This window comes from Carassius carassius, chromosome 18 (assembly GCF_963082965.1).
Source record: "Carassius carassius chromosome 18, fCarCar2.1, whole genome shotgun sequence".
NCBI lineage: Eukaryota > Metazoa > Chordata > Actinopteri > Cypriniformes > Cyprinidae > Carassius > Carassius carassius.
In genome coordinates this window covers 10111712-10135936 of record NC_081772.1, presented here as the reverse complement: position 1 = coordinate 10135936, position 24225 = coordinate 10111712, and the positions used below count along the sequence as shown (strand labels likewise).

At 36.9% G+C, this 24225-nt stretch overlaps 1 protein-coding gene across 2 annotated transcripts in view; it reads right to left on the bottom strand.

Moving 5' to 3' along the window:
• Window positions 1-24117, bottom strand: part of LOC132092337 (NBAS subunit of NRZ tethering complex) — a 145556-nt gene extending 121439 nt beyond the window's left edge. For both annotated transcript variants that reach the window (XM_059498516.1, XM_059498517.1), the window contains exons 1-21: window positions 23966-24117; window positions 23567-23618; window positions 22854-22890; window positions 22519-22596; window positions 21975-22022; window positions 21498-21541; window positions 18846-18979; window positions 17956-18089; window positions 15698-15796; window positions 15186-15324; window positions 13628-13693; window positions 13319-13447; window positions 12039-12102; window positions 11429-11622; window positions 8135-8395; window positions 7249-7374; window positions 6783-6934; window positions 6570-6707; window positions 1968-2046; window positions 647-751; window positions 166-302 (exon numbers count right to left, since the gene is read on the bottom strand). In XM_059498516.1, the coding sequence (XP_059354499.1) occupies window positions 166-302; window positions 647-751; window positions 1968-2046; window positions 6570-6707; window positions 6783-6934; window positions 7249-7374; window positions 8135-8395; window positions 11429-11622; window positions 12039-12102; window positions 13319-13447; window positions 13628-13693; window positions 15186-15324; window positions 15698-15796; window positions 17956-18089; window positions 18846-18979; window positions 21498-21541; window positions 21975-22022; window positions 22519-22596; window positions 22854-22890; window positions 23567-23618; window positions 23966-24058 (2309 nt within the window). In that variant the 5' untranslated portion in view covers window positions 24059-24117. The remainder of the gene's footprint in view (window positions 1-165; window positions 303-646; window positions 752-1967; window positions 2047-6569; window positions 6708-6782; window positions 6935-7248; window positions 7375-8134; window positions 8396-11428; window positions 11623-12038; window positions 12103-13318; window positions 13448-13627; window positions 13694-15185; window positions 15325-15697; window positions 15797-17955; window positions 18090-18845; window positions 18980-21497; window positions 21542-21974; window positions 22023-22518; window positions 22597-22853; window positions 22891-23566; window positions 23619-23965) is intronic.
• Window positions 24118-24225: the final 108 nt, after the last annotated feature.

Genomic DNA, 24225 nt, shown 5'->3' with positions numbered 1-24225 from the left:
CTAGCACCTCATTCGGTTATATAGCAGACAGTACCTAATAACCTCTTTCAGTGGACCTGTCATCTTAAAATGACCTTTTCCCGTTACGCAGTTTCAAAAAGATTTATGTGGGTTTTGTTAATCCTGTTCACAGTAGATAGGCATCTTCCAATAAGTAATTCTTACCCTGCCTTAGGCAGAAGGTCAGAGTACTCGTGAGGAGAGGTGGTTTCTGGGAAATTGCAGAGAATGGCGAGCCGGTGCTGGAGCAGCTCAGATCCGTGGTAAGTGAAGAGAATGTCCAATGCCTGCACGTTACTCTCCTGAGAGAGAAAGAGACGAGGCAAGAGGAACAAGATTGATAGAGATAAATAATTAATAGATGATTTATGAAACTGAACTATCTACAGATGGCTTTATACTCTGCAGCAATGTTTCCCACATTACAAACCCCAGAAGCCATCGCACTGGGCAGGTGACCATATTTCAGACATCTACACTTTAAAATACTCACAGAATATGGGGGGAATCTATATTTTATTCTACAAGCTAGCAAGAACACACACACTTATCCACAAAACTGTGAAATGGTGACTATAACTCATGCCGCGGGACCCCGTTACACACGCTCGTGTCATGGACGGAGAACAAAGGAAGAGAGATTTACCCTTGCATACGTTCTTGCTGACAAAACAATATTCTGGTTGCGGAACCTCTTGAAAAACTCAGCATCAAATCGCTGCTCTGCCGCATGAGGTCCACCCAGAATCTCCTGCAGAAAATGAAAGAATGATGAAAAAAGAAGGATAAAAGATGAGAGAAAGAAAGCAAAACAAACATGAGAGTTCAGGAGAGGTTAAATCCTCCCAGTCCACACTGCTGACATTTTTCGCTTTGACATTTACAATTACAGCCTTTAAAAGTCAACATGGCCACCATGTGTATGTGTGTGCACGTGTGTGTTTAATGTCTCAGAGGACTGGTTACATTCAGCGCTATTCCCATTGAAATCAATTACAAATGAAGACACTGACAAAGGCCATCCATTACAATCTGAGCAGGACATTAACTATGCGACAGGATGAAACGACGACACTCTTCTGCTGATGACTTTCAAATTGAAACAAAGCATTATGATATGAAGTCGCTCACACATCAATTTATTCATAAAATGGTAAGATAAAATGACTAAGATTATTGAAGATTATTATCCTAGTAACACCATTCGTGTGGGTTTATAGTTTCAGGATGATCAAAGTTACTTCAGAACGTGTTTTTTATCCTTTTATTAGCAATTTATAACTGACCAATTTTTTCTGCAATAAAATAGTTATGTAGAAATTTGGATGTTTTTGCTACTGTGCCTTCTGTATGGAAATTACCCTTGTTATAATTGGCTAACCTTTACATACAAGCATAAATCACATCAAAGGATTTGAATGACAGCAGCTGAATACTAAATAGGTGCTGACGGTCTAAAACCACCTATCTGCCAAAAGTGGGTGAATTTAGAACATTTTCTGAACATAAATATTTATCCAGACAGAAAACACTGCACTTATTTGCAATTACTTAAGTACATTGTTTGCATGTGCTTTAAAGCCTTGCCGGTTAAACATTTCATTCGCATGCTGTTCTGATGTGCACTTTTTCTAAGCGAATACACCTGAAGTGCACACACACTAAAAATCCTGTCAAATAGTGCCTGATTACTGGACTATGTTATCTTTTGTGTCTGATTTTGTTAATACTGTCAATAAACACACAAGGTTTACAAATAAACAGTTGGTTATGTCTAAAGTGAAAGTTAAGAGAAAAACGTCTGCGTGCCTGTATATTAGATGTGTCTTAAAGTGACTGCAGACATATACTAATCCTGTTCTCCATGATATAACCTTTTTAAACCCAAATTGGTTCCTTTTAAAGCCAAATTCTGGAAGTTTAAATCTTTATTGAATACAAAAGTACAGTTTTTTGGAAAATGTTACCTCATAAGTGGCCAAACGGTCCAGATAGCAGAGAAGCTTCAGTCTACTTCTGCAGAGCTCCTTCTGCTCTAGAGTCAGTCTGGAAGAACATAAGATCAACAGGATTAAACATGCAAACACAGTCTTATCTGGAGCTTATCAGCATGCATCCACTTCAGAGAGCCGGCGCTAATATCCATGAAAAGGTTGTAATGATATAAAGCTTCACACACTCTGGGGGAGGGGTGGATGATTTGACAGGCATGCGTGTAGAGGCTTACAGATATAATGGAAGGCATTACAAGGAAATATGGATGAATGCGACAATTTGTGATTGAAGAAAAAAAAAGGGACTAAACAGAGGGAGAACAGTGCTGAAAGGGTAGTGAGCCATTATAGACCCAGATTAGGTCATCAAAGACAGGCTAATGTGAGGCGACCACTGCCTGATTGCCTGGATGCCCATGCGAACGCGCACGTGTAGCAGTCAGCGTAAGAATCCACAGAAGGCAATTACGATCTCATTTCATTCTACCTGTATTACTGCGGAAACCTGAGCCTCCCATTGTAAGCGAATGAGAATTGCACTAGCACATAGATCATTGGACTGGATGTTATCGCAATGCAAACATGATAAAAAAAAAAGATAGAAAGAATAGCCTATGCATTAACACACTCGCTCGTGGATGCTTAGCGCACATCTATCGGCCGGATACCTAGCACTGGCACGGTCAAACTAAAAAAACTATAATAAGCATTAAAAAATTGTTTAGCAGGTTTAGAGAAGAGGAAAGAAATAGGTTATTGATTTGTGGCAGGATAAAAGTTTAGTTTATAAAAAAATAAAAAATAAAAAATAAAAGGTTGACCTGATTAGTAAAAGGTAACATTCCTAAATAAATACACAGCATTTTAATTTTTTTGTATTTTTTTAAATTGGACCAATTTTCCAACAAAACGAGGATTAAAAACTCATTAAATAGAGGGTTTTCATCACAGAAAGAGTTTTAAACACCACATCAATACAGCAATTAACAAGATGGCATGCGAACTGACATCAAAATCTAAAGTGCCACTGATGCGATGCATCATTTCATTTCAAGCAACACTGCATTTTTTGCCTCAGAGCCCATCTTCTGTCTTTCTGGCCTCAAATTTATGACAATATCTATGATTTATATGCAACATAAGCTTTTTAATATGTAATAAAACATATAATTGACTTCAGACTTTTAATGCTAATTTAAATCAGAGCTATAGGAGGTGTAAGCCCAAATAAAGTGGGAGAAATGGTGTGTGAGACAATAAACAATCAAAAGCCAATCAGCATGTAAATTGTTGGTAAAAAAAAAAAAAAAACCTTTTTAAACCTGCCAATTGCAGTGAATATTACAATGAATCCTGATTGGCCAGTCTGGTTAAGTGTATTTTCTGCTCTGCTGGCACCATCAAACATGTTCGCAAACAGGTTCTGTTGCTGGCAAAAAGCATTATCATGACAAGTTGCTCCAGCTTCTAAAAAAATAAATAAAAATATCTTATGCTGCCTTTATAGTGCACCTGGAAAACCCATTCCTTGGAATCAGTTATTCGTTATTACAAAATGACATGCATTCAAGTCAGAAACATAACAGAGAAAAAAAACAAAATAATTACATTGTGAACAATACCACTAAATAACTACATATGGAGATCAAACTGATCAAAACTATTTATTTATTTGACTTATTTTTATATAGTATTTAAAAAAAAAATCAAGTATCATTAAAACAGCACGCAAAATCATTCAATGGTACAATAATTATAAAGTACATAGATTAGAGCTATGTATTATATCTTAATACACCTGATATTATATACCTGATATTATATATCTATCTCTCTACAACTCCACTTCAAGGACACATTAGGCTAAGCTAGTTTAATTTGACCATTTTCATAGTTTAAGTAATATGATGTGCTCGTGATGTGTAATTTAAGTTATATTAACATTTTCATCAAAGACTCAAAAACTATTTCTCAGATTATTAATATAAAGCAAAGAGAAGACGAATAGTGTCTTCAAATGCAATACAGAAGCATTGTCGCTAACGGTCTCAAACCCCAGTCCATTTTACATTTTATAAATAAGATAGATGATAAGATGATCTCGAAATATACTGTATGTTTGAAAGGAGCTGAATTAACTGCAGGCAGTGTCCTTTTCAACTGGGAGAAAATCGCTGCGAGACTGAAGCCTGATTGACAGATACACATTGTTAAGGGGAATCACTATCAAAATATGCGGTGTAGCTGTGATGGAGAAAAAAAAAAAGAGAAGAGCACTAAACTTTCTATTGCTCTCTAACACACGCACGCACGCACACACATATACACACATATATATACACACATATACACACACACGTATATACACAGACACACACACACATACATACATATATATATATAGTGTTCCTGTAGCTCAGTTGGTAGAGCAATGCGCTAACAAGCGCAAGGTTGGGGGTTCGATTCCCCGGGAACACATGATAGGTTAAAATTGATAGCCTGAATGCACTGTAAGTCGCTTTGGATAAAAGTGTCTGCTAAATGCATAAATTGAATTGAATTGAAATTTAATATATATATATATATATATATATATATATATATATATATATATATATATATATATATATATATATATATATATATATATATATATATATATATATATATATATATATATATACACACACACATACATACATACACACACACACACACACACACACATATATATATATATATATATATATATATATATATATATACACATACACACACACCTTTGACTAGACCCAGCATTCTGATCGATACTACCCCATTGCTATAATGGCGGTGTAGTTAAAAAGAAATTAACAGAATGATGATTGTCTTTTTTGCCGTTGAATTACCACAGCTGAACGTCAGGAGAAATTGAAGTACACACAATGTTGATGCGCCTGTCTATTTTCTCCCTCTGTTGCTCTTTATCTTCTTTTTCATCACCTTTATCATCTCTTTCGCTCTGTGAATGCTTTTGTTTCTCTTTTTCCTTCCATCTCGCCATTATTTTTCATTGGTTTTCTCTCTGTCAATCGTTATTTCCCCCTCGATGAGGTAAAAAGGACATCATGCATCGTACATGGAGACACTCATAAACAACCATATTAACATGAACATTAAATATGCTGACTACAAACAAACAAACAGCCTGAGGAGTAAACACACAAACACACACACTGGTGTCAGACCACTGGCGGAAAAGTACAGTAATTAAGTGCAAATTAGATACAGTTCTGTGTGATATGCATGGAGAACGTGTGTGTACACGTTTAACCAATTTACACTATGAAAAATAAGGGAATTTTAACAGTGTGTAAACAAGTGTGGTTTAATAAGTGCAGTGTTTACAGCAAATGTTAGCCAATCTACGATTTTTTTGTCTGTATCTTCTTCCCCATAGGGTGTGTGAGCATTCATAATTTGTGTTCACAGAGGACTCTTTCATTAAAGGCCTCTTGGGCACAGCAAAACAGAGGTATAAATTACCTTATGCAGATTAGAAATAAATCTATTAACGGCTTTAATTTTATCCTGCACCTCTTCCTCTCGCTTCTCTTTATCCGTCTTCCGCTCTTTCTCTCTCTGATGTCTCCAAGATCTCTTCCACTGAATTTAACTTTCTAATGAGCTTTATGAGAACATCTACTAGTGGTGAGTCACGTCCAACAACCAACTAGTGCATCAGTGACTAATTTATCTGTATTTGCTTTGTGTATTTTCTTTGTATCTGTGGTAGTGCAAGGGTTTTTAAACTAGGGTCAGAGGGTCCCCAGGAGACCACCAAGAGTATAAGGACATTTGAGGACAAAAAGGGTTTTTGAATCCTGACGGAATTTCTACGTTTTTAGAAATATATTTACAACACATGATGCTTTGTATTGATGAACAAATGGTATTGTGAAAAATGCTGTATGAACAAAATGTGTTTTTTTTTGGTTTATAAAGTTAAATTCATCTAAACGTTATGTCTACATTAATTAGTTTACAAATTTATCCACAAATACATTTTTCTACAAACTAAATTTATAAATTCAAATTCACTCAAATAATGGACAAAAGAAAAAAATTACAGTCAATATACAGTATGGTGCAATACATAATTAATACAATATACTGTATGTAAATAATTTTTTTAGGTTACATTTTAAGAACTTTATTTTGATTTAATACTGTGACTAATTAAAAGGCTTTTTTTGTTTGTTTAATAATGAATTATTAATTAATTATCTGTGGAAACAAGTCTGTAAAATATTTCTCTCATACAGCATATTGTTTTTTACACGGGAAAGGATCTGAAACCCTGTACTCCTAAAATCAGGCAAAATAAATTATTTTTTAGAAAATTATGATATATATATATATATATATATATATATACACACATTATATAGGATTTAAATGCAGCCTAATTATAGAGGGCTTCCTCTAGAGAGCTGTTCAAACAGCCAACCAACTAGCAGAATCAACAAGTATGTAGTTAGGCATATTACAAACATCTACCCAATCTACAATGTGTGTGTATGTGAGAGAACCTACTTGCTAAAGTCCACTTTCTTGAGGAGCTCCTGTCTCTTCTTGGCTTCCCTCTCCTTTCTTTGCTCCATCTCTTCCTCTGTGGAAACGAAGTCTTCATATAGACCATCATCCACATCCAAATCGCCTGACAAAATAAATCTATGACAAAGACAGCCTGGTTAATATACAGCTGAAGAGGAGATCTCTAGATCTGTGTTAGAATGGGTCACACACCTGCCCTGGTCTTTTCCCTCACCGATGGCAAACAGTGCTTCAAGGTCAGTTCCTTTCAGGCCATATTGCAGCAGCTCTTTTGCAGCATCTACATTCTCTGGAACCCTCTCCACACACTCATGCAGGACCCATGATCTTTTCTTTATCTTACTCTGCGGGGGGTGGGGAGAAAAATCTTATAACTACTAATACGAAGCACCAATTTTGGTCAACAATTATCAGCATGTCAAGACGTTAAAAAACAATACATTCCTAAGGAGCCCTACACTTCAAGTGCAAACAAAGAATAAATGAATAAAACAAATTAATAAAATAAGTTTGCATTAAAGCAAAAGAACAACTACAGTGCCTCTTGGGGGGGGGGTTCTGACATTTTGGAAACTGGGAAAAATGGGATTAGCATGGGTTTTTTTGCACTGCAAAATGTTTTTTGTTATAAATATTGTGGTTAAGGAATGACTTTTACCAAGTAGTCCTGAATGGAAGCGATGCTGACTGTAGATTTTCTCCACTGCCTCTGATAGACGAGATCAGAATCCAAACCATATGCTTGAGCAAGAGAGAGAGCCTCTCCATACTCCTCGTTATCAATCTGTGAACACACACACACACACACACACACACACACACAAACACCAGATAAACTTCAACTGAAAGCACTTAGTCTTATTAATGGTCCATCTAAAACTCATGGACCTGTTAATATTATAGCAATAAAGTACATCTACAAGGAGCTGGGGTTTCACACAAAATGGTGTTTTAACCACCTGTACAATTCCCTCCAACATTAATCTCCCTCTCTTCACTTTTATTCTACACTTGGGAAGGTTTTGTAAAGGGACTATATGTAAAAGGCTAAGCCCATGAATATTAATGAACTTGTGCTGATGTTGCTAGGTACTGGATTTGTATTTTTTGGTGAAATGAAATGGAAAAAAAAAGGCACTCTATCAGGTTCCAGAAGTAAAATTCCATGTATTTTCTCCATAGGGGAATTAACCATGATTCTGCTAAGAAATTTCAGAAAGACATCGCCATCAGAAAATAGCAAATCACATCAAAAGAACTCTTTAGTGCCCATCCACTCCCATGAAGCACTGTGAATGGAAAAGGTCGGTCTCCCTACGCACTCAAAATACTTGTTTCTTTATGGATGTTTTAAGATGTCATACAGGTAAGATTACAAACTCATTTAAACTCAACTATAATTCATGTTCAGCAGTTTATTTATTTGGCGAGTAATTTTGTAGTAGGCAGGATAATGTACAGTCATCTGCTCATTACAATGATTCTACCTAAAGAGTTTGGTTGAGTGGGCGGTTGTGCTCTGTCTGGTTGTTATAGTAACTCACCTTCCTCTGGTAGAGCTCCTCTGGCGTGGTGGACCTCAGGCTGACCAGGCGGTAGTTCTTGATAACAGTGCGTGGCCGTTTTCGGGGAGGGGCGAAGCGTTCCATCTCAGTCACGTAGTACAGGCCCTGCTTCACGTATCCAAAATAGCGTGCTTTCGCCGAGGACTCTTCATCCGAGTCGGAGTCATCATCACAATCGTCCTCTTCACCCGTCACATTGCTCTCCAGTCGAGAGCGCTTATGGGCCAGCTTTACCTCACACTGAGAGGACAGAGAGAGATTCAGAAGAAGTTAATAGAACTTTCTGGAACATTTTTTTGACTATTAAAAAGACTGGATGATTTTGAATACTGACTTGGAAGACTAACAAACACCGTTTCCGCAGGACAAAAAACAAATTTTCCTGGCAGTACCTGTTTGTTTCAGTACACTGAAACATCTATCAAACAAACTTCACACAGTCTACACCACAGCTGTGTGCTGCATTTCTCTAAGGAGTGAGGAAACCGTCAACCGGACATATAGCCAAAATAAAACCTGACATGTCTCTCATGTTCTCACTTTCCTTCTTTTCTCATCCCTCTGTACTCCCCTCCAGGTTCACATCTCTCTAGCTGTGAGAGCTTTATATCATTGGTAAGCACCAAAAGACAATGAGGGGGAGATAGAAGAGATGAGATTTTTTTCTTATCTGAGGATGAGGAGCAGTAAAGCACTTTTATGATGATGGCCTGAAGATAGAGAGAGAGTGTCGGAATAACACGACTTCCTTTACAGGAGTTATTACTGTCATCAGTGGCTACAAATGAAAGACAGCGTTCTAAAGGCAGAAGTGTGTTGTCAGTAGGACTTAAAATAATAAGTTTTTCTTTTGACAGTGTTATACAACCCGAATTCCGGAAAAGTTGGGACGTTTTTTAAATTTTAATAAAATGAAAACTAAAAGACTTTCAAATCACATGAGCCAATATTTTATTCACAATAGAACATAGATAACATAGCAAATGTTTAAACTGAGAAAGTTTACAATTTTATGCACAAAATGAGCTCATTTCAATTTTGATTTCTGCTACAGGTCTCAAAATAGTTGGGACGGGGCATGTTTACCATGGTGTAGCATCTCCTTTTCTTTTCAAAACTGTTTGAAGACGTCTGGGCATTGAGGCTATGAGTTGCTGGAGTTTTGCTGTTGGAATTTGGTCCCATTCTTGCCTTATATAGATTTCCAGCTGCTGAAGAGTTCGTGGTCGTCTTTGACGTATTTTTCGTTTAATGATGCGCCAAATGTTCTCTATAGGTGAAAGATCTGGACTGCAGGCAGGCCAGGTTAGCACCCGGACTCTTCTACGACGAAGCCATGCTGTTTTTATAGCTGCAGTATGTGGTTTTGCATTGTCCTGCTGAAATAAACAAGGCCTTCCCTGAAATAGACGTTGTTTGGAGGGAAGCATATGTTGCTCTAAAACCTTTATATACCTTTCAGCATTCACAGAGCCTTCCAAAACATGCAAGCTGCCCATACCGTATGCACTTATGCACCCCCATACCATCAGAGATGCTGGCTTTTGAACTGAACGCTGATAACATGCTGTAAGGTCTCCCTCCTCTTTAGCCCGGAGGACACGGCGTCCGTGATTTCCAACAAGAATGTCAAATTTGGACTCGTCTGACCATAAAACACTATTCCACTTTGAAATAGTCCATTTTAAATGAGCCTTGAACCACAGGACACGACGGCGCTTCTGGACCATGTTCACATATGGCTTCCTTTTTGCATGATAGAGCTTTAGTTGGCATCTGCTGATGGCACGGCGGATTGTGTTTACCGACAGTGGTTTCTGAAAGTATTCCTGGGCCCATTTAGTAATGTCATTGACACAATCATGCCGATGAGTGATGCAGTGTCGTCTGAGAGCCCGAAGACCACGGGCATCCAATAAAGGTCTCCGGCCTTGTCCCTTACGGACAGAGATTTCTCCAGTTTCTCTGAATCTTTTGATGATGTTATGCACTGTAGATGATGAGATTTGCAAAGCCTTTGCAATTTGACGTTGAGGACCATTGTTTTTAAAGTTTTTCACAGATTGGAGAGCCTCTGCCCATCTTTACTTCTGAGAGACTCTGCTTCTCTAAGACAAAGCTTTTATAGCTAATCATGTTACAGACCTGATATCAATTAACTTAATTAATCACTAGATGTTCTCCCAGCTGAATCTTTTCAAAACTGCTTGCTTTTTTAGCCATTTGTTGCCCCCGTGCCAACTTTTTTGAGACCTGTAGCAGACATTAAATTTTAAATGAGCTAATTAAGTGGATAAAAGTGTAAAATTTCTCAGTTTAAACATTTGCTACATTATCTATGTTCTATTGTGAATAAAATATTGGCTCATGTGATTTGAAATTCCTTTAGTTTTCATTTTATTAAAATTTAAAAAACGTCCCAACTTTTCCGGAATTCGGGTTGTATGATATTATTGGTAAGAAGTTTGGGGTCAAAAGTTAATTATGCTAACTGGGTCTGCATTTATTTGATTAAAAACACAGTAATATGGTGAAATATTACAATATAAAATAACCATTTTTTTTGTTGTTGTTTGTTTGCGTTTTTGATGCTGAATTTTCAGCAGTCATTTCTCCAGTCTTCAGTGTCACATGACACACGATCCTTCAGAAATCATTTTAAAATGCTGAGCTGGTGATCAAGAAACATTTCTAATTTTTAACAATTTAGAAATCCGTTCTGCTTAATATTTCTGAGGAAACCATGATGCATTCTTTAAGATTCTTTGATGAATAAAAGCTAATAAGAACAGCATTTATTTGAAATAAATATATATTTTTAATAATGTTAAAGTATTTACTGTTACTTTTACTGCATCCTTGCTAATTAAAAGTATAATAGTGAGTAAAGATCACGTTCCATGAAGATATTTTGTAAATATCCTACCATAAATATATCTAAACTTAATTTTTGATTAGAAGTATGCAATGCTAAGAATGCATTTGGACAATTTAAAAGTGATTTTCTTAGTATTTAGATTTTTTTTGCATCCTCAGATTCCAGATTTTCAAATAGCTGTACCTCGGACAAATATTGTCCTATCATAATAAACTATACATCAATGGAAATCTCTTTAAATTGACACTTAAGATGTTTTGTGGTCCAAGGTCACTTACGAATATATGAAAATGTCACAGGATTTTGAGTTTTTAGTCAATCAACTTCCTTTCAGCAAAATCATCACTCATATATCAGGACTATTCATGAAAACTGATACACATACAAAGACACACCTCCAAACTGAGGAAGCCCCCATCATGGGCCGAGGTGACTCGCGGTGAGGTTTCAAACCACTCGCACGACTTGCCAAGTAAGTTTTTGAGCGTCCGCACAGAGGACACAGTGAGAGCCCCAGAACAGCGGGCTAAAATCAAAGCAGTCTCACTCCACCAGCTCACATCTAGCAGAGACTGGTACTGCTCCTTATCTGGGAAGAGAGAAAGAGAAAAGAGACAGGTGTTAAGGAAGACAAGACACAGAAAAAAAAAATCTATATATCATAAATAAAACATTTCACAGACATTCATTCATTTAAAAGTCACCATTCCACAGCTAAAAGTGATAGATGATTTAAAAACATCGTTTTCAAAGAGGAAACGGAGAAGAAAGCACAAACCGAGGACAAGCAGACAGACAAGCTTTATGAAAACTTGTGATATAAACCCACAATCAAAATGTCACTGCCTGAATTTAACGCCTCTCTACAATGACAAGACGCAGGGCTTTATTACAGCATTCTTCTCCCTCCCACCACCTCTGTCTGGACTCACTACATAATTAATAGTGCTAGGTAAGTGTAGGAGTAGATACACATCTAAAGTTGAGGGTCTGGCTAGTGGCTACCTTTTATCTTCTTTCTCTTCTCCAGCGATGTCTTCCATTCCGGGTTTATCTCGTCAAATCCCGGCTAAATGAAAGAGAGGACAAGCAAGAGAGTGTAAAAAAAAACACTAGGTGTCAATTTTACAAATTGAGTATACTTAAATCAGCATGAAACGGAAAATTACGGTTGTCTTTTCATCTCTACTGTGACAAGTATATCATAGCTTCTCAAACAAAAAAAAATGTAGAGGACTTGATTTTATCTATCGGGAATTGATTAGAGTGTTGTCATTTGCTAGTTGCTGCAATAATTATGTGATTGACAGGTTGTTTGGAGGGGTGGAATCATTGTTCCTCCCTCATCTGAGAAGAGATGTCTGTGAGGGGGACGTTCATGTTTTTGATTAACGATTACAAGGGCACAGACAACAGCTAAATTTGAATTTCCTGGTGACTTTTACATGCAGACACAACTCAGCCCTTGCCCATTGATTGCCCTTAAAAGTGTATACACTGTAGTGCTTTTAAAACCTTGATTTGTTTGAGAATCCTGACCAGCCCTGCACGACAACAATGATTCAACCAATGGCGTGAGTTTGAGGGCGTGATTATCTGATTGCTTGACCAATGACAGGCAATGTTTAAAAAAGTTAATTACATTGATTGGAACAGTGGCACAGAAATGCATACTCTTCAGATTTAAGGGTGCTTTCACACTAGCTCTTTTGGTGCACAACCGGTTCGATTGACGTCAGAGTTCAGTTCATTTGGATACACTTAAAAAGGCTGGGGTATGGTTCATGTGAACTCCGGTACAGTTCGCTGCTGATGTGAATGCAATCGTACCAAATCGCAGAAGTGAACCGCTATTAATGACATATTACTTTATAAAAATGTGTGTTTTTGTTTCACTCACTTTCCTGAAAAGCGTGACTGACTCATTTTTGTTCGCCTTCAGTGTTCTTTAGAGCATTTGCAGTACTTTCGTAAGACAGACATAAGTGGCGTTATGTACCGAAGCTTTATAAACAAAACAAACGGTTCAAAAACGTAAACATATAAAAGTGCAGAGAGCAATGTTATGCATTTGCTGCCTTCTCCTGTGCCGCCATTACTAAGCAATGGGGGAAAACAGCTTCTGGCTAGATGAAGCAAACGAAACGCGATTCGAACCCAAATTAATATGAACACAGTCCAGCGGGAGCAGGGGGAGCAATCGAATTCGGATTGGGACCAGGCAAGCGAACCCAAAGTGTGAAATCTCTGAAAACGAGCACAAACACACACAGTGATTTTATTACTTGTTCCTCTTGTTTCCAGCTGCCTCTCAGTTTGAATGATGGAATATCCCAGAGACTGAGACTGCCAGAGAAGTGGATCACAGCCAACACTGTGCCATCAGGAGACAGGCTCATTCGGAACACACCATCCTAAGTAAACATACACGTTCAATTAGGCATTACACTATTTATTCAGAGTTATTAGCAGAATGAAATTGAGCTTTGGCTTTTCATTATTTATGCTGTCATAGAAAGACAGGAAAGAACATGGCTAGCCAACAAATTAAGTGAGCGACAAAAAAAACTTTCTAATTTTCCAATTTGAGTCACCTGTTCACTGTTATGCCTGGAGAAAAGTCGAAAGCTGGGAATCCTGAAGAATCCTCGCCTCTGGGACTAAATAAGAAAAGGAAATGATGATTCATAAATGTCCTTTATGATCTCATGAATGCAAGCTACCAGCTGGTAATACTCGATTAAGGTTATCAAGTTAGTTTCTGGAACATGCTAGCTGATAACTAAATCACCAAAATGGACTTGTTAGAAACCAAAGAGACCTGATCACTTTATATGACAAACAGATTTAATGTAAACTTTATTCACATAAACGCACATACATAGAGCAAATCACATATGGTAAATACAGAAGCTTGTGCAGCGCTAGAACAAACCTCACTGGTTCTCTTGCTTCATGGACACAATCATGAGCTTTTGTTTTTACCATATGAGAAATGCTTTATATATGCGTGTCATTTTTAGATACTTAGTAAATTAAATCTGTTCATCATATTTAAGGTATGTGTGAGAGGTCATGGTCAGTTTTCAAACTGAACACCCACCATAATCTCTCACACGTTCAATAACACTATATCAAGCAAAGAACTAAATAAATAAGTGAAAATTGAACAAATATGAAGAATATTAACACGATTGGATCTGTAGGAGAGAAATAAACAGCTAGAGGCTTCAGTACAAAAGCTCTTATTAAGCCTACAATGGAGCTTCCAGTGCTCACTACATAAAACCTTTACAACCTTAGAAAACCAGAAATGAGCCTGTGCTTTCAGGTTTGTGAAATACAGTGATGTGAGAATGAATGATTGTGTATTCTGAGCAGCAGTCAGTGCAGAAGTGTCTTTACTCCTTGAAATAGTAGTCCATAGTGTAATAGTTCTGCAAAGCGAGAAAAACTTCCAATTCTTTAGTGGTGGCTGATAAAAACTAGAAAGAAAAAAAAAACAACAACAACAACAAAAAAGCAATAACCCACATAATACATAGGGACCAGAATATCATAAATACTGTTGGCTCTTTTGACCTGCAAGCATCCCCCTAGTAACTACCCGGAACATGATGTGAGGCCCCAAAATATGCCAAAGCAACCATACTGCTACAAGCTACAAACAATAACTTCGATTTCTAAGTAACACCTTAGCAACGACACAGGAATCAATAAGCTGCACATAAGCAACAAGTACTGAAGGTGGAAAAGAGCGCTGGCCATTAACATCAAGACAGTGATTTTCTTTAGAAAATATTAAATAATCAGTTAGAGCTCCACTGCTTTGTTTTTTTTTTCTCTCAGTGGGAAACTAGTAAGATCAAAAGATCAAAACCTGATATGCCCAAGATTTGTATTTTAGTTTGTTTAATTTTTTTGTGAAAGACTGCATGTCATGATGGATGCTGCATAATTAGTCAAGCTGTTGATTAGGGTTTTGATTTGATTTATTTTGCTGTTTTATATTTCATCAGTGAATTTTGCATTTTAATTGTTTATTACATTGTTGTAGAGCTTTGGGTGTGAGAAAAGCACATTATAAATAAAATGTATTATTATTATTATTAGCACATTAATATACCTTTATATGTCCATAGACAGACTCACCGCATTGATGTCGTCCTCATAGCTGGTGACCTGTTTATAGTGAGGTGACCCTGACAACACCCTCCACGCTGTGATCCCGCAACGGCTCGCCCTGGACACATCACTGTCTCCAGACTCACACCCTCCCACAAACAGCAACCTGAGGAACACACGAGCACATCAGCAGCATGAGTCAGAGGAAAACACGCACCGAGAGCACCTCAGCCTGCTTTTGAGCTGTAGTGGTCCATGAGGGGCTGATGAAATAGGAAAGGGATCTGATCTGATCTACACATGTGAACAGCATTTACAAACAAATGTACACACACACTTATAAACACCTCTACACAAAATATAAATACTGCCCCCATGTGGCAGCTGAAGTCTAAAGTATTTTCTTCTTACAAATCAATAAGCGCTGCCAGAGAGGATTTCAGTTCAAACCTGTATAGGGAATAATCATAAAACATCCCTTTGACAGTCTCTCACACACACACACACACAACAAAACCAGCTTCTAGATGGGGTCTCACCTGTGGCCAGGATGATATATTGCTGTGGTAATACCATTGGAATAGTGGGCGGAGAAACTGAAGGTGTGATTCTCTTGAAAACCTTGATTGGTTCCAACACTGAAAGCAAAACAGGAACAGGAAATCGTTAAATCAACATTACAATAGTCATTACCAGGCCAGATGAATAAAACCCTGTGGTTCAAGACACTGTTCGAGATAATAATCAATTAGGCTCAACAATAATGGTTTTTGATTCCTGCTTGATTTTGTCCTGGCAACATTTCCACTGGTCCAAAATGAAATGAAATGAAATAAGAAACATTTATTTTTCCATTTAAATGTTAAGCAAACAAGATAATAAAACAAAAATATCAATAACAATAATAATAAATATAAGAAATTAAACAAAAATAATAAATTAATGTAAATTAAAAAAATAAATAAATAAATAAATTCTGCAGCTATAATAATGGAAAACGACAGCATATGGTGCGAAACATTACCTCATCACTCACAACCAGCGATGTTAATTTTGCATAAGTGAAAACCAATGTTAAGTTTGCAAAGCATATTCGTATATGACCAAAAAAGCAATAGCTAGGGTACTGTAGGGGTCCTTGCGATCCCCTGCTCTCCACATTATGTATGTTTCTATTATCACTTCAGACATTTGTTCTATTTGAACTTAAGTGCCCTGTGAAGTGGACATCACAGGATATCCACCATGGTTCCAGTTCGACAATCCATCCGAAAACTCTAAAATGCTGCCTTCGGAGGCAGCATTCCCAGGCAGGAAGGCATCAAGGCACGTTTGAATCCAAATTCTGCTTTACTTCCTGTCTCCGGAGGTACCTTCTTCTGATCAAATTTTGCGAGGACTGGAATTGAGAACCGCTGCTGTAGGGTATTGTGTTGGAAACCTACATCAGTTAATTTAGTGCAAACAATTACAATATGATTCATGTCTTTCTTAGCTTGATTAGAATGGCAGTTGAAATGTGCAATTTTGAATGGTTTCAGTGAGTGAAGGGCAAATACAATCTCTGATTTCTTAAGGATTGAGTAAGAATATGGTTTCCTAAAGAGCTTTGTGTCAATAATGCTCTTGAAAGAACCATTTCATCCAACGTTAGGCCAACATTTCTAAATGACTATAAACACCTCCTCAAAGTAATGCTACTGCAAACACTTCCATTCAACAACATGAGGGAGAGAACAAGAAAAAGCTTTCTTCTGGCCTTCAAAGCCTACAGCAAAGTTTCCGAGGAGAATGAAGCAGATCGTTTCATCTGCCATTACTCTCTCAAACAGACGATGGAAACTTTGAAAACTTGAGCTGACTGATTAAACAAAGAATTACAAATTGGACACTGCAGGCAATTTCATTAATACTCAAAGCTAAGCCTCCCCCTCAGAACAGAGATAAACAAACAAGGCAGGCTTTTGGGTTTAGTCGCGGTATATCTGGCCCTGGAAGAGTCAGAGGGATTTAGAGAGGATCGGCAAGTATCTGAATCATCAAAATCCTCTCTGGTGGTCTTGTTCCAATCTTTCAACATTTGATCCATGTATTACAACACAAATACTCTACTGTCTAACATCCCATAACACTCCTTAAACAACACAGAGAAAGATTAACACTTTCTTATCCTGCCATGTCCTCCCAAACTTTTGATGATTGGCTCTAAGTCTGGCCCCCATTGCAACTTTATGATTTCAATAACAGGCTAAAAAAATTACACAAATCCATCCATTAGATTCTAGCCTCTCTAAGAATTTTGTCTGTAATGTGAATCAGATAGTCCTTGAGATTGTTGGCCATTTCATGTAACATTTAATATTATTTTCTGTGTTAAAAAATCTTTGCATGAACAAGTTACCCTCCAACAAAATGTATCTAGTTTGAGTTATATAAATATTATTAATTACAAATATAATTTGCATTGTATATATATATATAAATATAAAATTTGTTATGTTTTGTACATGTATGTGTAATTATACATTATACATATTTAATTGTTATAAATGTATTTTGTGTATAATTTTAATATAAATAGTTTTAAATAGAAAATAAAAGGTATGATTTTATTATTTTATTATTTATTTATGATTACTTTTTAAATTCACTTTGTCTTTAACCCACTTTTACTTTTCATATCATTTAAATTTTTGTTTGCTTTGCATTATTTTATTTCAATCCACAAACCTATTTGTTAAGCAATCAATCAAGGGTTTTCCCTTAGTATAAAATGACAACCTTGCTCTACACGTACCTGACCAGGTAACTCTTGAGCTGACCGCTGTAGGTGATCACCAGCAGCTCTGCTGACCATTGGGCACTGGCGGTGTATTCCAAGAACATCAGGCCGGCTGCTGCATAGCTAAAATCTCCCGGGAAGCTCATAGCCTAGAGACACATCAAAAAGATGAGGTAGAGTTGGAAGCAGAGTTTGAAAGTGACAAAAATATATGGAGTCATACAGGTCATTATACTCCCAGACTCTGCTATTGAGAGAGGCCATCTTGTGAGACTAAACTAATAGTTTCTGACAGAGAGATGGAAGAGTGTAGAGTAAAGCGGGGGAGGATGAGAACCAGAATGAGAGAGCGAGAGAGAAAGAAAGAGAGAGAGAAAGGACAGCGATAGACTGAATGAGACCTCACTGGCAGTGCAATCAGAAGAAATGTATAGGGGGTATGAGGGGGAATTTGAAATGGTAAAATGGGGAAAAGAGCTGCCTTTCTGATAGAGAAACTCCACAGAAAATGTCCTTCAAGTGCATCAGGGGCTTAGAGCTGAAGAGAACCAGAAAATGTGTTCCTTGCTTGGGCAACAGAGTGGGAAAAGGCCCCTCTCGAGGGGATCAGGCTTACCCGGGCTACAGACAGAGAAAGAGCAAGAGAATTTAAGAAGAGCCCAGCAGTGCAAAAATCCAGAGGGTAACGCACACAAGCCTGAAATTCAGTCATTAGGAGCCAGTCATTACAACTATCACTTATACTGAAATAGAAGAGTGTTTTAACTGTGCAAAAAAAAGTTACTGTGCATGGAAAGTGGAACCGATGTCAGTAGATTATGAGTGTGAGAAAGAAAGAGAGAGAATGACTGAGGAAAGGACTGTCAGAGAGAGAGGACGACAGAAGGACAGTATGAGTGACATACCGGTGGTATAATGAAGAGCTCGCTGCCCATTAGGTCAAAGACTCGGACCGTACCCGTGCTGTCAGCGTATGCCAAAAGAGCACAGTCATGACTCCATGCGACCCTGCGCCACTGAGGGTTTGGATCCTTGGGTACTGCAGAAGGAAGGAGAACATAACATTGGATTTGAAAACTCCTGTTTAAAATTTTGGGGTCAGTATGTTTTTTTATGTCAGTGTTTTTGAAAGAAGTCTCCTTTGCTCACCAACATATATACTTTAGGTGGATGAAAATCAACTAAATTATGGCATTGTTTTTATTTTTTAAATCAGCCAATTCAGAATCGGCCTGTTAGGTCAAGCTCAATTTTGTTTTAACGGCCTCCACGGTCAACAGGGAGGAAAACAAAGCGATCAGCCATCAAACAAGTAAAAAATGAACAAGTTCACCACAGTCAAACAGCACCCGATCTGGTGCGGGATGAGCCCAAGGCTTTTTAATTAAGGTTCAAAAGCCCAGCTTGATAAAATCTGTATGCTTAAACACTAAAGTCACACTTAAACACCAGCCGCATGATACAACAGCTTCAGGGGCTAGCAACTGTTTCATCCCCACAGCCTCCTGCAGACTACAGACCGAGAGCATCCAACAACCGTTCATCAGACAGGAGGGGGTTAATAAAGCAGACCTTTGATTAAAAACATTTTGCCTTTGGTCCGAGCCCCACCGCTGAGATCAGATGCACATCAAAGCAAGCTGTTGCCATAGCAACCTTATCATCAATCCAACCCCTGAGGTGATGAAAACCAGGAAACGCAAGCTGGCGATTTCTACTCAGGTAGAAATGCACAGAAATATCGGGAAAGAGAGATTCAATAATTCACAATGAACGATGGCACTTAGCAAGATAAATATCAGTTGGGGAAACGCTTAAGCAGGGTCCATAAATCACCTCTCAGCTGTTAAAAGCTAATTAATCTAAGATGAACGCCGGGCCAATATGCCTGAATTTGTGGGATGAGTGTACTCTATGCTATCTGGGCAGAATCGCAGACCGTAAACCTCATTTAAATAAAAAAAGAGGGGAGAAAGGAAATATGCAAGGTCAGCAAAGCCACCCGGTTGAGTGCGTACTCGCTATAAAAATGTCTCCCTGAGAGTGAAAGCGTAAAGACCACTGAGTCACTCTGAGCTCCTGCAACAAGAAACAAACCTGAGGGAATCGCTAAATGCATTTGGATGCAAAGCAGAGCAGCCATTTATTGTAACTAACACATGACTTTCAGTATGGGCTGAATGCTGCTGATCTGTAATGGTCTGTGCTGGCTTACATTCTCTTATTAATTATTAACAATTTGGTAGTGACATGATATGAGAGGAGTCATGTCATCTGCTTGTCCATTTTTCTATTCCTGGATCAAAATTACTGATTACTCATGCAGCAATACACAGATTTGTGTTAGGGATGCATAATTTATTGGTATATTATTATTGGCTAAAAACTGATATTACTTACAATATTACTTAACAATTTTTCATATCAGCCAATATTGGACATTTAATGGATTACTACAGTTAGATTACCTTTGCCATAATTAAAGACCAAAAGCATTCATAATTTATTAATGCTGTTAAATTTAATATTTAATAAAAATAATAATAATGCACATTATATTATGATGCCTAAAGTTTAAAAATTTTAAACATTTGTTTTACTGTTAATTTCTATAGTAGCTTTATTTTTATTATCATTATTAGTTATTTATTTAGTTTCGAGTTTTAAGTTTTAATATAATTTTTACTGGTTATCAGTATTTTTATATAAATGATTTTTATATTTAGAATAGAAATACCATTCACCCTAATGTCCTGCCTATCTGCAATTGAATAGAAAGTAGAAAATGATGGTTCATAAACAAAACTGACAGCATAAATCAGTTTTATTTTACTATAGATACATATCACTGATTACTTTTCTTTCTCGTCTAATGCTCTTAACTCACTCTCAATTCATTAAGAGATATATTTATGCACAGATGACTCTTTAATGAACAACTGAGAATGTATATGTACCGACTATAACATGTAGAGACGAGAAAAACATTTCCATTAGGGTAACACCACAGAACACACATTTATCTGGAACATATAAAACATCACATTCTGTTCTATAAGTTATGAGTGGAAAGGAGGAAGTTTGAATATAGAGAACAAAAGACTATGCCAATTAATCAAACACATTCATTACATATACTTCACACCACTGGGAATTCTGCCTTTATAGAAAATACTGGCTGAATGTAAATCTCCATGAAATCAACTGAAATATACTAGGACAGTACGAATGAAAGTGAATCGAAAGCAGACTTGCATGTCGGCAGGAATAGTCTCTGATTGATATTGCTCATAAAGAATTCAATGCAAATGTAAAGCTATAAATAAATATAGAGCAGGGAAAAGAATAACAAGTAAAATAGGCTATTTAACCAAAGACTGGAAACTCAAAGTGGCAGATTTCAATCTTTAAAACAACAATCAAAACAGGGAGAATATATATATATATATATATATATATATATATATATATATATATATATACACACACACACAATATACATCACTTAAATAATATTCATGAACCAATCTGAAAAGGTTTAAAATGGAATTAAGTACCTTGGCATTTTCCTTTGATGGATCCAAAGTCATCTCTAGCTGACCTGAAAGAGAGCAAGAAGCCCATAAAAAGCCTTTTTATAATCACATATAAGTGTTTTGAGTTCCCATCAGCCTCAGTAAGTTAATATAGGAGAATGTGGGGGGAAAATAAACTATAGATTTTTTTTAGATTAACCAATTTGATGTTTAGAGGTTGTTTTCAGAACATCAGGCTGTGAATGACTTAGACCCTGAAGCATGACACTTTCATTTCTGTGTGAGCGGATGAGCTGGTGCTAAGCGAAATAAATCACACCCACTGAAAACTGAATTGTACATGAAAACACATATACGAATGTTTGAAAATACATCATCTGCACCAAATCATCTATCTCAGAAGTAGCTTTGCTCAGCTGAACAGCACCCGAGACAAGAGGGTGAAAAATTAACCAATTATAGAAAGGGCAAACATTTCCAATCAATGTGCAGAATTACCTAATTTCCACGCATTGGTCCTGAACCACAGCCAGGAGCTTCCCATTACTGGATGGGGGAGAAAAAATAAATAAACAAACAAACCAAATGGGTGAAAAGAAGACAGAATGACTGTGTAAGCAAACATGGGGCCAAAAATAAACATTTCTAACACAGGGAATGTTGTCTTCCATCTGGAAATCAATAGCTAATTAAAGCTTGCTGTCTCTGCTTGTATTGGACTGTTTTGCATAACTAGATAACTGGCAGGAACAAGTAGAACAGGGAAGGAAAAAATTAGTCTGATTGAGATTACATGGCTTGCATCCACAAACAGACGTTTAATTAAATTTGGATCTCTCACAAGAACCAAAGCACACAAACGAATGATTTCATGAAAATCCAAGAAAATAGTGTTGCTGCAGTTAAAATGAACCTCTAGAGTCTAAATTAGGGGCGAAAATACAATGCTTTTTTGGTGAAACACAGCATAAACTTTGGGAATGCGGAGTCAATGAGGTGTGGATGAAAAGCTTTTATACAGCATGTTAAAAACTTGTATCACCTTGCCAGAACCAATTGCCAGTTCAACTGTTTGGTTGCAAGGCGAACCAGTCCAGGTGGCAGAGTTGAACTGGAGGGGCTGAAATACAGAATAAAAAAAGTCACTCACACACAAACACAAACGGGTGCTGAGAATAACTAGGTACTAGTAGTACTCTATCTTTATCTCAAACTTTTGAAAGTTATTGAATGTGGTGTTATATCTTCATGTCTAATTATTTAAATCACTATCTATTACCAATTTCTATCTATCAGAATTGCTATCCATCACCAATTCTAAATACACAGCTACTGTATATTTCCCTGTAAATACAAAAAGCAGAGACAATATCTCACCTGTACCAAAGGTAGTGCAGAATAAACCTGAAGGGCCCTGTAAAGACACAATAGTTTGACTATCAAGCTATTCTATAATTTTGACAACCATGTTAAGGCAGCAATGCAATTTTAAGAAACAAAATCTAGAAACATTTAATAATAATGATGATGATGATGACGACAAAGGTGCATAAAAAAACCTACCCTATACCTCAAATTAAAAGTGTATTAAACATGCTAATTAAACATTTTAATACACCTATAATTAAATATACATAATACTAAAATAACTCCAGATGAGTAAATCATCTTAAAACTGCAAAACAAGGCACCATTTGAATAGGAAGTTGCTGTATTAAAATTAAGTGCATAAGCAGATCTCATGTGCAAAAACAAAGTAATCCCCAGAATCCCATTTAAAACTCAAATAATCTAATTTAACAAGTAGATTTCAACTAAATAGACTAAAATCGCTAAATATGAAGTGATTAGCACTTTTATTATTCAAACGGAGTTTATTTTACCAAGAGTAACATATCTGCCAAATGGACACATTCATACTGAAACACTGTTCTCTGTAAAGCTGCTTTGGAAAGAAACACGTGAGCAGCCTACCTAGAAATTACAGTCACGTTTTATCTAACTTTTGAGACATATTCAGGCAGTATGCAGGACAACATGACATCTTGCAAACATTTCCACGTGCTGCGTCTCATCTCTGCACTTCATACCTGTTACTGCCTTTGCGACGATCGAGGAGTTGTGTTCCTTCAGTCCACGCAGCTGAAAATCAAACACAAGCGAATGATCTCAGACTATTTTTAGCAGCTGTAATGATCAGCCTGTTAAGTGAACAGTTCCGAAGTTTGAACTTGAACCTGCTTCTCAAAACTGCAGCTGGTGATATTTGACAACCCGAGAAAAAATGAATAAATGACGAGTTGTAAGTCATCATGATGATATGTATTACAAAATCAAATTAACAAGAAAATAAACAACTGGAAGATAATGAACTTGGATACGTGGCTCATATAGACTTGGGCAGAACGGATCTGCTTACTTACACGTAATATAATAATATCGGGTGCAAATAATCATTTAGTCAAAGAGGAGTGTGTATTTTGACAAACCTGCGTATCTGTTTCGGGCGGCCATTCTGTGTTAATAAGTAAATCATATAAAATATTCTCCTCTTCGTCTTCCAGAATAATATCACTTGCCATGTTTCCTCCACGTCACACTACGGAGGTCTGCGAGGTACATATTAAGGGACCGATGATCTTTCATATATTACGACTGACTATATATAGGTTGTTTTCTAAAAGTATCTCTAGCTGGAATTTTTTATTATTATTTTTTTGTCGCTCTAGGTGGTATAAAAATTAACCTA